General features: G+C 34.8%; 1 protein-coding gene across 4 annotated transcripts in view; it reads right to left on the bottom strand.

The window, feature by feature from the left end:
• The window catches only part of PIGN (phosphatidylinositol glycan anchor biosynthesis class N), a 106683-nt gene that overhangs the window by 48385 nt on the left and 43950 nt on the right, over positions 1–14348 (bottom strand). For all 4 annotated transcript variants that reach the window (XM_060119168.1, XM_060119169.1, XM_060119167.1 and 1 more), the window contains 7 exons: positions 13332–13514; positions 8076–8215; positions 5789–5888; positions 5592–5684; positions 4392–4483; positions 2852–2960; positions 724–832 (listed from right to left, as the gene is read on the bottom strand). In XM_060119168.1, the coding sequence (XP_059975151.1) occupies positions 724–832; positions 2852–2960; positions 4392–4483; positions 5592–5684; positions 5789–5888; positions 8076–8215; positions 13332–13514 (826 nt within the window). The remainder of the gene's footprint in view (positions 1–723; positions 833–2851; positions 2961–4391; positions 4484–5591; positions 5685–5788; positions 5889–8075; positions 8216–13331; positions 13515–14348) is intronic.

Raw genomic sequence — 14348 nt, forward strand, 5'->3', positions numbered from 1 at the left:
AAATGACAACTGTTTGCTCCACACGCATATTCTTAAAAGAACTATAGAGGAATACGTTTTAAAATGTATAATCAGGGGCTTCCCTGGTGGCGCAGTGGTTGAGAGTCTGCCTGCCGATGCAGGGGACACTGGTTCGTGCCGCGGTCCAGGAAGATCCCACATGCCGTGGAGCGCCTGGGCCCGTGAGCCATGGCTGCTGAGCCTGCGCATCTGGAGCCTGTGCTCCACAACGGGAGAGGCCACAACAGTGAGAGGCCCGCGTACCAAAAAAAAAAAAGTATAATCAGCTTTATAAAATGTGTAATGTGTTGGGAGGTGACTAATCAATGTTATTTTCAGCAAGGGAAATACAGATAAAATTTAACTGCTTCCTAGTCCCTGTGTAAGAACTGAGAATTTATGAATTGACATGAAATTTCAGCAAAGGAATCTCTTCACAAAACCCTCTTCTCTTCTGGAAGCACTTTTTATCAGGTGCGAATAAATATACAGCCTCATTATCAAGTCATAAATATTCTATCAAGTAATTCTTAATAACACATGAATGCTCACAAAAGTTCTAACTTTCTTTGTCAACTTCCAACAAGAGACAGAAATAATAGCTCGTTAGTATTATTTTCCCACAACAAAATTGTTTCGACAGCAATGATACAGATGTAAGTGGGTAATTTTAAGATGTAACCTGATGGAAAGTTATCTCATTGGATTTGATTTACCTCTTACCTAATATTATCCAGCTAACAACCTGATTAATAAGAGGCAGTCCTTGTTTCTTGAGTAGACTATTATGAGTGCCATACACAACACACATGGAAAGCACCGTGCTTAGCATCTGAAAACAAACACAGAAGACGTAAATAAAAGAGAAGGTGGTGAGTGACTAATTTATATATTAGAAAGAATACTTAGAAAAGTGCTTGAACAACTGGAATCTGGCCAAAATGTTATTGAAATTGGACCAGCTCACCTTCTTGTGGCTAAGACCAACAGTCAGAATTCTTGTACTAAGCAAAAGCCCTCCTTCACAAGCATGAATGAGGTGTTTTACACTTTCAGGAATATTTTGGCATACATTATCACACTGTTTTTACTTAGAAATATTTGTTATTAATCTTGAAGTTTTCTTAAATCATGGAAGTGCAGAGAGTGAAATGTATATAGCTTGGCATATATGGCTGAGTGTCTTCCACCTCTGGCCCTCACTAACAGTCATATCTATTTATTCATTCAATACATATCTGTGGCCTGAGTTTTCACTGGTACTGGGAATACAAGGAGTACAATATTCTTTAGGGAATATAGACAAACTAGTGTAGAGTTGGTAAACTATTGCTTTTAGAAATATTGCTTTATTGGAACATGATCACTCTCATTCATTCACATGTTGTCTACAGCTCCCTTTGCCCTACAATGGTAGAGCTGTAAAGTGACAACAGACTTCCATATGCCCCACAAGCCTAAAATATGTACAATCTAGCACATCAGAAAAATGTTTGCCGACCCCTGAATTAGCGGATTAACAGCCAGTTTAAGAAATGAGCTAAATTATGGCTATGAACAAAGTAAACTCTCTTAAAGATCAGATTAGCAACCTGATCACCAAATCCTAGAGATACATTTAATTTACCCATATTTTCAGTGAATTAAGAAGGAAAAATTGTTGTCAATAAATCTATGACACAATTCTAGGATCCTTTCAAATGTAAGACACATTCTCATTTTAGATACATTAAAATGTGAGAAGACACAAATCTTAGAATCATAAAAATATATATATGGTACACAATAGAGAAATGAGTGCAAATTAATAAGGTTAATGTCAGAAGGAATTACTTTATACTTAGGGGTATTTCTCAAAAAGTCCGTAAGAATTTTAACATGGTATTCTTTGCTCCTACAGAGTAAGATTCAGAAACACACACTTCTGTCAAAGTATTCATTATTACAGGTGAATTTTTTCAAAGCTACTATGGTTTAGTGTAAAACCAGTCAGTATACCATTTAAAATGAAAAGACACGCTTCAGTAGCTTGATAGGATCTTTGACAAAAATACTTCTCTTTTTATATGTTCTCTGTTGTTCTCCAAGAATGAGTTAACATCTTTTAAGTGTTGTATATTTTAATTTTTGAGTGTTCTTGGAAATACTATTATCCCAGCTTTGTTCTGAGTAAATTTTTTGAGGAGACTCAAATAAGTTTTTTTTATCAGTGTTCTAGATGTGGTTTATTGTTTATTGTTGAAAAGGAAAAAAAAAGTGGTTTCCACTCTTATCTACTTTTAAAGCTATCATTTTACAGAATATGACATCAAATAATCTCTTACAACCCTACTGGATATTATCTTTACAGATTAAAAACAAACAGACAAGTTCTATTACTGAAAATCACACATCTAGTACAAAGCATAACTGGGAATTGACTCAATTTTGAAATGTCAAGTTCAAAGTTCTTTTCACCACTCCAAAGCCACCAACCAAAGTGAAGTTTATTTTCTCCTAGTATGTCATCTGAAGTCTTAAACTGACTAACCTTCATATAAACATACTAAGCAGCTGCTTTCACTTCAAAGAGCTTACTTTTTTCCTGACCTAAACTAGGACAACACAGAATCTCAGACCAGAGGAAGTCTTTTTCAGTTCAACTCTTTGGACAATAACTCTTATGTCTCCTTAATCTCTGCTATCTAGGTGTTTTTGGGGGGCCTCCTGTTGACCTTTTTGCTATTTCATACCTGGTATTGAGGTTAAAAAAAACAGGATGGCGTCTTAAGAACAATATAATTAAATACAACTGTAAGATACATTTTAGTGTATCATTTGTATAACATAGTGTTGAAAATCTGCAACTGACCTGTAATAGATGTAACACCAGCTCTTCATTTACAAAACTATCTTTTCTTTTTAAGACAGATGTTACAACAAACAGGGATAGCAGAAGAACCAGCAAGCCCGCACCCACTCTGTTTTAAAACACAATTCACAATTTCAAATTTTCTTAAGACATTTATAGAATATATATCACATGAAAATATTAGATATTTTACTCTAATATAGAACCTCTCAATCATTTGCTTAATCAAGATGAAGTAACAAAATGAATACACAGGTGTAAGAATAAAAATCTTAGAATAAAGATCCTGTGGGGATGGTGTTATTTGTAATTTTTCACACAATTTTTTAAGTATCTTCATCTTATTTCTATAATTTGATTTTTTTTAACATTTACACACACCATAATTCTCAGCTTGACTTGGACAAATTTACAGGAAACAATATAAAAGATAGCTAAACAAATATATCAGTATCTACGCCACACATTTTCTGACTATGAGCACCTACTCATACAAAAAGGAAAATCTACATTTATAATCCACAAATTGTTCCTCTCTATCATTGACGTTGGTGCTTTTCACAGCTGTTTCTGGCTAAGGGAAGGATGGAAGAGGGGCCACAAAAGTAGCATGTGGGTGAGGCATTGGTACAGTAATGAAACAACAAATTACACTTTTTCAAGAACACCAGATACAATATGGTTCCTGAAGTGGAAGGAGACTAATATCAAGGAAGTTGGTTACACAAAGTTCAAAAGAAAGTAACAAAGATGATTACATGATTAGAAAATAAGAAAGGAAATGCTAAATGAAATAATGATCATTTAATTTGCCAAGCGCCTGCACACACACACACACACACACACACACACAGAGCCATTAGATTATATAATAACTTTAAAGTTAAAAACAAATGTAACCAATTATTTTAAAATTGGTTTATTTTAAAATTTAAAATTATTTTAAAGATTTGTTTGGGATATATTGAGGAGAAATAAATATAACAGCAGCATGGAGAATTCAGGCAAGGTATATAGAATTTTCTAACAGTTTAAGTGATTAAACATGAGAAAGCTGTCAAGGTACAGAGAGTTTCCTCCCATGGAGATCTTTACGTTCAGATTAGAATAGAAGAGAATTTCATTTTTCTCAGACATTTAAAATGTGGACATGATCAAAGGAAAAGAGAGTTTGCATCAATCATCAGTGGCTTTTAGACCTTTTAATTTTGGCAACAGAACATTTTATCATGTGAAACCTTTTACTGATCTCCCAATATATAAAACATACAAAGGCTTCTAGACCTTTAAAAAATTCTTGGCATTTTAAGTTATCACTGGCACAATGTCATTTTTTATGAAGGTCCAGAAGCATCTTCAGGGAGTTTTAATGCCTCTCAGAGCCTGAGCCAAAATTATGACTAATGGTTTGATATTAGTATTTTAACTTCTAGTTTGTTCACATGATTTTAAACTCATGGCCAAGACTTGGTTCATATTTCATAGTGATGATTAAGAAAAACAATTACATTAAAAAGAAAAGTTAAAATATGGTGCATACACTAGAAAGATATTTGGCTTTCGTCCTACAACAGGCATAAGTGGGAACACTGCCAGGAGCAAACAGAAGAAAATCCAACTCAGTGAGGTGCTCTAAAATAAAGAAAAAAGTTATCTTTAGACAATTATGGTACAAAAACTGTCTTCAGTGTTTCACAGACTACATGGCTGTGAAACTAAAAGGAAAATTCAAAGCCTTACATCTGTTTACTTTAAAAAGTAATATAGTTACTATTTGTGAAGGATCTGTTATATAGTAGGCACTATATTAGGTATGATATAGGCATTATCTCATTTAATTCTCACAATAACCTCAATAGGTAGGCTGTATTATTCACAGTATTTCAGATGAAGAAACTGAGCTCAGAGATGGCAAAGGGTAAGTAGCACCACATCTGTTACTAGTAAATGAAGCAGCCAGGATTTACACTCAGGTCTGCTGTTTCAAAGCAAGCACTTCATTCAATTTGTGTTCTACCATATATTGATGACATCTTTAAGAAAGCTGGCCTGCAATCATAATCAAATGATTGTGCCCAGGAGGGAAATAAGTAAAAATACTTCTGTAATTAGATTAAGACCAAAAAAGTTATCAATAGTCCCATTAATTGGAAAATTTTGTAGGTTCTCATAGAGTAGAAAGAAGGTATTTCTATCTTCCTGCTACCTCCACCAAAAAGTATCAAAGTGGAAACATGAGAGTATTCTTTGTAGAAGCACACTGTAATTACCTACCTAGTTAAAGGCAGAAAATCAGGAGTAATTATACTTTAAAATAACTATCATGAATAAATACTTCTCCAGAGAAAAACTGTGGTGGCTCCAGACCAGGAGGGAGGTGACTCCTCTGACTTGAGTCCAGAGTGTGGCCTCTCATGCCACTGCACTGCTCTGGGCAGTTCCTCTGTGGCATTTAGATATTTGAGCCTAAAGGAATCTAGGAAGTGCTTCAGAGATGGACAAATCAGCTCTGCTTCTTGAGTATTTCAATCACCACAAGACCAGTTCACTTTGATATGAAAGTCTGCATGAATCACTGAAACCTTAAAGTCAACATCAGTCCTCCTGTCAAAAGGATCAGGATCTTTATGTAAGGTCACATTCTACCCTTTTCTTAAAAAAATGAATAATTCCCTGAGTTAAACGCATATCAAAACAAAGCCGCTATGAATCTGCCTAATTTCAAAGTGAGTACTTATACCTTTGCTCGAGTCCACAGTGGAGTGATAAATGGCCAACCTGCAAACGCAATGAGTCCAGCTGTAAGCATATAGCGGTAGAAAAAACTGAGAACCTAGTAATGCAATCCAAAGAAGAAAGGGAAAATGAGGTCATTTCAAAGGAGTTACATGTGTATGAAAGAGACCTGAAAATGTGGTAATGTGGTAAATTACTTACTAATACTTCAACTCCCAGGATAAAGAGTAACAGGTATCCAACAAAATGACTTGGAGGGAAGGTCAACAGTAATGTGACCAAGCCTTGAATAACTGGAAATCTGTTTAACAAGATTATTTATAAAAAGATTATTTATAACCTATATTGAATATAAAAAATTAGTTCTCATATAGTAAAAAATATTGTGCATAGAAATCAGGGAACTTTCAATTCATAGATTTTTTAAAAACTAAGATAATCTCCAACAGATTTGTTTCAATGGCTTTACTTACCTAAATCTTTTTTTGATACCTAGTATTCTAGGAAAAATGTAACTTCTGAATTAAGTTGATAATGATCACATTAATTTGCTTGGTTTTTTTATAAACATTAATGACAACAAATGAGTCTTATTGGATCTTAGCTTAAACATGGGCACATACAATTACAGATACAACATCAGAAATAAAATACAATAAACCCAAATGAATAAACATAGAGAACATTTTTAAAATTCACTAAAGTTAATTTTATATTGAAATCTCAACTGTCTTAATAAAATAAAGGTCCGTTTTCCTAGTCTAGGTAGAGAAAATCTTAATTGCACTTTTTCACTGGGCGAAATAACCTTTTCCAAACTCAGTTTAAGATGTCACTAATTGTACACTAATTGTAATTAAATGTGAATTCATAACCATTAAAAATGTATTAAATACTTGAGTCCTTTTTACATTTCATCACTGGAAAAATTTTTTTAGCATTGGTAGTGCATTATTAAGGAGGCAATTATAAAAAGTCAGTATCACTTGGTTTATAACCTTTTTCTGATTGAAAATAATAGTTACATAATGTCATCAAAACGATTAAGGTGCCATGTTAGGAAAGAAAAGCTAACACCAGTCAAAAGGAGAATGTTTCTTTTGTTCTCAACAGTGATGATTTTGTAAAATCATTTAGATTATTTCTAGAAGAAAAGTGAATTTTTATGTTTTATTTTCTTTATAATCTATCAAAAAGATAAAGATAGAATACAACATATTTTCAAAATCACTCTGTCCTTAAAATTTAAATGTAGGGAATTTTGGATAACACATTTCATTCTAAAAATTTTTAAGCCAGAGCAAATGACATTAGGAAAAAATCCAATTTAAATATGTACATCCAGCAACACTATTCCTTTCAAATGGAGAAGTAACAGTCTGTTCTTCTGTCAGTGTCTTTTTGCCTTGTTTTAAAAATGTTAACATTTAAAATATTTTAATATTAATTTTTATTTTTCATATAAAGAAGAGGTGGTCAAAGCTGGAGGTAACAAAAATTAGAAAAGAAAACACATTGTGTCATTGCAACATGCTCGCCAGCCCTGACAACACCCTTATTCTGGGCTGTCATTCCCTGGTCTGCTTTTGGCGTCTGGTTTGCTCAAAGGATGCCCAAGACTAAGTTTAAATTCTAGATTACTGGTGCAAATATAGAAATCAACACGATCTGTAACATGACCCTCGCTGCCTGTGAACATGAACCAGCCCAACATTTTAGTGATTTTCTTTTAAAGTGTTTATAACTTGCATGAGAGCTCTACCTCTGATGTTTCCTACAATGATAAGAATCCACTTCAAGTCCAACTTGTGAGCAAGCACTTAAAGGTAGAACCACAGCATACAAGAATAATCTCCCCTAACCCCTGTAGGTATACATTACTAGATTGGATTTAATGGCGAACTTTCATTCATCTAGGTTTACATGATAGCTGGGAAAGGAGGGGCGAAAACGTATGGAACAAAAGCATGCAAATTGCTTTGTGAAACATGAAGATACACTGGAAACTGGGATGATGAGACAAATTCAAAACGTAAGTCACTCCTGACATAGTACAATCCATATTAATTATTTAATTTTTACTCCAGATTTTTCGTATAAAAGATATTAACACAAAGAAGGGAATGAGGCCAGTGTTACCTCAGGGCAATCAAGATGAAGTCAAAAGGGAAAAGTAAAATAAAAAGGATGTTTAGGGAATTCCCTGGAGGTCCAGTGGCTAGGACTCTGCGCTTTCACTGCCGAGGGCCCGGGTTCAATCCTGGGTTGGAGAACTAAGATTCTGCAGGCCTCAAGGTGCAGCCAAGAAAAAAAAAAAAAGCCTGTTTATATGCAACGTTTATGCTGTTATGAATGAAATGAAAGGGCTTGGAGATTTGAGGGTATTATAATTATCTTTCATGACTTATGCTACAGAAATCTAATGCATTTAAATACAGATTTAACTGTCAGTGAAGCGAAAAACAAGACCACAAGATGTGTTACTTACTCTCTCAGAACCGCATACCATACTGGCAGCGGCAACAAGCAATATATGTAGTAAGTCCAGGGACAGGCTTGAATCAGCAGGAAAAGTGCTAGTAAAACGCCAACAGCTACAAAACTACATGACAGGAGATGGCTTGGTTTCTGAAAGTTAAACAAAACATTGAAAACACTCCAAACCCATGCTACTTGATAGGTTTTTAAAAGAGATTTTATAAAGTAAAGAAAATACATTACTTTCTTTCAGTGATTCTACAACTAGATGATTAATCTAAGAACTGTATTTAAAAAAATCTGTCATTGGAGAAGCACATTATAGAAGAAAAAGCTGGATAGCCTGGAATTGTTGCAATTAGGTAATTCTCAATTTAAAATGACTATGCTCCTAAAGTTTGTTTGCAAGTAACTTCTTCGGAACTCTGAACATATTTCTCCTTAGTAACAATTTTATAAATGTTGACTGAGTTCACTGACAAGCCCACAAAAGCCCATTTAATCTACAATAAACTGTGGGACCTAATCTTCATTTGGAACAATGATTCTATCTATTCAAACTTCAAGTTGACATGCTGCCCACGCGTCTCTCTCCATCACCCAACCACAGTAGGTTCATTCAATCATATCTTCTCTCCCAAACACCTGCCAAACAAGAAAGGAGCTCCTCCATGTAAATCACCAGTGATGGCCTCCACAGGCCGTGGGTGCTCTGGGCCAGGAGTAATGATGCGAGGGTCAGGGACAGAAATGCCAATGATTGGAACAAGAACACATTTATGGAAAGCTGTGATGCTAAGAACGCACAGGAGAAAAAAACAGGACTGGAGGGGTCACATGGTACTCTCTTGCCTCCGTGCCTTGTTTTCTCTCTCTCTGTTTCCCCCTTGTTTTGCTACCCAAACTAAATAAGGTGAGAATTAAGAATTACCTTATGGAGTAGGGGAGGTTAGGGAGGAAAATCAAGAGGTTTTTTTCCCCCTTATAATTCCTCCCTCTGGCCTAAAATATCACCAGAAAGGAAGTAAAGAAGCAAGAATAAACTAGGGCAGAGTCGTAAAAAGGAAGGTGAGACATAGCATTGTGATTGAGAGTTTGGCGCTACACAGATCAGAATTCAAATCCTGGCTCTGTCACTTGCTCACTGTATGACCACGAGCAAAGTACAAAACAGATTCTGAGACTTAATTTTACTCCATCTATAAAATGCGAAGAATAATTCCATATCTATTTATCAAGGCTAGTAATGCTTAAATGAGATTATGAAAAGAGCTTAACAAAATGCCCAGAATATTACTACTGCTTAATAAATAATGGCTACCACTATCACCTTTATTTTTCTTCTCTCCTCCTCTACCTCTCTGCATTAGTCCCAAAAGTCACTACAGAAACCTCTCAGTGACTAGCACTGGAAATGGAGGTCCCATAGCAAGGGGATGGAAGAAGAAGGAGCAAGTCTCAAACAGATATGGACAGGTAGAGTCTCTAAAGCTCAAGGTGCCTGAGGCAGGTATTCACTTGAGGAATTGGGACTGGTTTCACATCACTCTGAGGATAGTAAAATAATAAGAAAATAAGTTTAAAGAGTACCTAAAAAAAAGACACTCGAGGGATTTTCTAGAGTCAGTACAATATCATATAATTATCCAATCCTATGATACATAAAGTAATCGACATTACAAATAGACATCTACTTGTAGGAAACCAAATCAAAAAGAATTCAGTTCAGCTAAAGTAAAAATGGAAAGGATTTTAAATAACAGGAATGGGGAACATTTTCTACCTGAACCATGCTGTGTGCACTGTCATGACTCCTCCATCCAACTAACAATGATTAAGTCGCACAGTCTACGCCACGCTCTGTACTAGGTGCTGGCCTATGAGGAGTTTAAACCATACAGGTGGAGACGGAATCCTGGGACTTTGTTTAAGGGGTTAACATTTTGTGATTTCCCTAAGTAGTGAGAGAATAAGGGAAGCATGTGGCAAAATAAGGATATTCAGTTCTAAAGCAAAAGACATCTGAACTAGCAAAAGCAAAGGAGAAGAGTAGATAGAAGTTAAATGCAGAGTTCAATTAGGAGGAGCTATGGCAAATTACCTTTAAAGAGAATGTTCACTGCAGAGTTGTCTGTAAGAGTGATAAACCTGTAAAATCTGGGGGACACTGTCATGGAGAAGTGACAGAAACTTTGGAGTCAGACCTAAATTTAATTCAGCACTGCTGTTCTATTTGCTGTCAATTTGACTAAACCATTTAGCTTGTCTCAAGCTCTGTTTCCTCATCTGGCAGTGGAGGGTAGAATCTGCTGTGAGCTCATCTCTCACTCCCCCCGGGGCCCTCTACAGTCTAGCCGTATCAGTGACTTGCAGGCCTTCCAAGAAGCCATGCTACCTCACTCCTCATCTGGCACGTGCTGCTCTCCCTGCACCTTTTTCCTTTTTTCTATTGGGCTATCCGACTCACCCTTTAAGATTTGACTTTGGCAACAACTACCTCGGTGAAGGCTCCCTACACCCCAACTGCAAGCATCATGTTCTAATGCGTGCACAGCTGCAATCATCTCATGCCCTAATTGCTCTCCAAGCCTCCCTTTGGTTAATGCTGTAGACTTCTGGCAACTTATTCTTCCTCCAGATGCTGTCACTTCACTAGATTATAAACTCTCGCTGAAGAAGAATCAGAATGTTTTTGCAAACAGAACTAAAGGGTTCAAAATACTTTTAATAACCTCAACTGTAATGGTCAGTTTTATGTGTCAGCTTGGCTAGGCTACAGACCCTAGTTAGTTATTCAATCACACATTAATCTAGGTGTTGGCTGTGAAAATATCTTGTAGATGTGATTAAAGTCCATAACCAGTTGACTTTAGGGAGATTATCCTGAACAATCACGGTGAGCCTGATTCACAAAAGGCTCTAAGAGCAGAACAGAGGGTTCCCTGAAGAAGAAACTGTACCTGTGGAGTGAAGCTTCCGCTCCTGCCTGCAAGTTCCAGTATGCCCTTCCTGATGGCCTGACCTCTGAACTTAGGACCTGCTTAACTAGCCCCACAGTCACATGAGCCAATTCCTTACACTAAATTTCTTAATACAGAGATCCTACTGGTCTATTTCTCTGGTTTAACTCTAAGTGATAGACCAGCTCTTCACTAAATAAAGTCTAAACTCTATAGTCTAGCATTTGAGGCCTTTGATTACTTCCACCTAATCTATATTATCAGTATTATCTCTTATTAGGCCCTTGAACAAACCTCCCAAATCCCCCCCAAACTGAACTATTTATTTTGAAGGCAGCATGGTATAGAAAGAGCATGAATTTAAGTATTAGAGTTCAAGGACACCAGTGTGTCCTTGAGGAAAACATTTATCTCTCTGAGCCTAAATTCCCCCATCCATATTATGAGAATCATAACCATTAAATTTAGGGTAGTATTAAGCTTAACTAAATAACACATGTACAATACCCAGGACAGTCCTGGAATAGTGCAGTTTAATAAATATTACTTATTAGCCCAGCATAAAAACACATCTTCCCATCCCTGCCCCTATTTATATTATTCACTTTGCTTTAATTCTTATCCTCTCCCTATATTCTGACTGTTAAATATCCACCAAGACTTATTTTTTCCTGTTATCATCACCCTAGCTAAAGTGAGATTTTCTTTATTTAAAATATGATAGTCATTGTATCACATTCACTTAACATTTTATATTAAAGTTGTCAAACATTTGTTGTCTTATGTAATATAGCGTAGTATATGATCTATACTTGATAAGGTGGCTATGTGTATACATATTTTACCTACTTTATTTAATTACAAGCTCCTTGAGAAGCTTGTAATTTTGTATCTGAATTTTGTATTTCTTGGTGTATCTTATGAAGCATCTCGCATTGTGCTGTATACACAAATATTCTCTGCATTATCAGATTAACGAATAAAGAACTATCAGCTGTGAAATCTGCTGACACAACAATCTAAAGACATCATATGCCTTCTCAATAACCCAAAACATCAAGACAAATACCAAAAGGCAGCGTTTGGCATTAGACTACTCTGGACTCAAATCTCAGTTCCTCCACATCCTAGCTGAATGGCCTTTTGCAAATTACTTAAATAGCTTCAGTTTCCTCTTTAATACAGAAAAATTATAGTGCCTACTTCCAGCACTGTTACGTTTAAAGTGGCAAAATAGATTTCAAATACCCAGCTGAATGCCTAATTACATCCTCCACTAAAACACGTTTGTTTTTGTCTCTTTTCCTACCACGTAAGAAATGATTTCTACTCTAGCCAATTTCACATACATTCAAATAATGAAAATTACTTGGGTAAATTATTTAAGATGCATTACAGCATTATAAAAAAATGGAATAAATACTACTGCTCTTCCTTCCATTACAGAAAAATAAAGTATAAAATTGAAAAAAGTTACCACTGGAAATGTCTGTAGACTATTATTATTAATAATACACCATTCAGGTATATTACTTTTTAGAGGATTTGGACATGGTAATAATCATTAGAGAATGAAGTAAAGGAGATGGAAGAGGCGTATTATCCCTGGTAAATGACAGTAATATATTTTAAAAGAGTAAAGTGTTTTAATATAGTTAAACTATATATGTACTGTTATATTTTCTCAGTTGTATAAAGTATTATTAAAGAGCAGGGTTTTTTTTGGCATTGAAAGTACAGTAAACTTGGGACTAATTCTTAAAATGAGGATATATAGAAAGTTCTGGAAATCTGTATTTAAGAATTTTAGAAAGATGAAAAAGGTAAGGATAGTTCCAGGAAAATGTATATTATTTTAAAAGGAACATTTTGAATAAGTGATTTTATTTCTTTCCAGCTCCTAAACTTAATATCAGATAAATATATAAATAAATATATTGCTTTGAAACTGTTTTCTGATCACCTGTACTGTAGAAAGATACAGAATACTTATAACATGCTAAATAATTATAAAATATAAACAGAAATACAACACAGTTAATGCCATAGGCAAATGTAAATTACACAGCTATCTTTATAGCCTCTTAAGTTACAGGACCATTATTACTGATACACCTTTTTTCCAACTAAAGAAACAGAGATTACTGAGAAAAAAAGACCCAGTACAACAAAAGCAAATGAAAGAGTTAGCTTAGTACAGCATGTACATTATATGAACTCACTGCAGTTAACTTGATATAATTTCTTTCCTTAGTCTTATGATTTTACACCATCATCTGAATCTTCATTATACTTTCTGAACATACCTTGACTTCTTTACTAACACCTCTGTTAAGGCTGCAGTGAGACTTGATGATCAGCAAAGAAACATAAGATGTCCATCCCACAAAACCAAGAACGACATTGAAAGCCAAAAAGAATCTGTCATAAGTGTGATAGTAGGACAATCCTTTCAATGCAAGATTAATCAGCTCCTTGCAAAGGGAGACCTTTGGAGAAAGAAAAATATAACTCACCACATGCAAAGACGAGGAAAATCTAAGTTTCAAAGGAAGAAAAATTATTAAAGTAATCGTAGATTATTGATCAAAAACAGATTTTGATTGTTCAAAGATCTTCTTGCAAAGTATAAGAAAAATTCCTGAATAAAATAAATTTCTAAATCTTGATAAAAAAGGACATTTAAAATGCAAACTATCTATGAGATATGCAATGATTTTAAATGATTCTGAATGATTCATTTTGTGGAAATTATCTTCAAATGACACATGAAAGAAATGGTTCTCTAATATAGGTCCCTGATAGGAGATGCCCACATTTACATTTTTTGACTTTCTCATATCAGATTACCCAAATCAGTTATAAAACATTATTAAAATAGCTTAATATTTTAGTAGAGAAGAATAGCTTGCCACTGTAAAACCATAACAAAAATAAGCATTAGAAATGCCATCATACTACTTAGGCAATTTTAGAAACCAAAATAGAATTCTTTCTTACTTTAAAATTATATGACCACTTAAAACAGAGAAAATTAATGAAAAACATAGTAGGGTAGGAGTTGGGAAAAGTCAGAGCTTCAGTATGAACCATTAGATTTCTAATAGTGTGAAGCTAATTCTAAATGTACAGATATGTCATGTTCTAAAATATTATGCATAAATAAGTTGGATGACAGAAGCTTGGAATATACTTTCTCATTATAGAGAACAGCAATTGTTCATTTCCAATGTTAACCTAAAAAATTTACCTATAACATTACCTGAAATAAGAGAAGTATGTCCATGTGGCTAAAGCAGCTACTTAGGAAATTCAACCCTTCC

Source organism: Mesoplodon densirostris, chromosome 15, assembly GCF_025265405.1.
Source record: "Mesoplodon densirostris isolate mMesDen1 chromosome 15, mMesDen1 primary haplotype, whole genome shotgun sequence".
In the NCBI taxonomy this organism is placed as follows: Eukaryota; Metazoa; Chordata; class Mammalia; order Artiodactyla; family Ziphiidae; genus Mesoplodon; species Mesoplodon densirostris.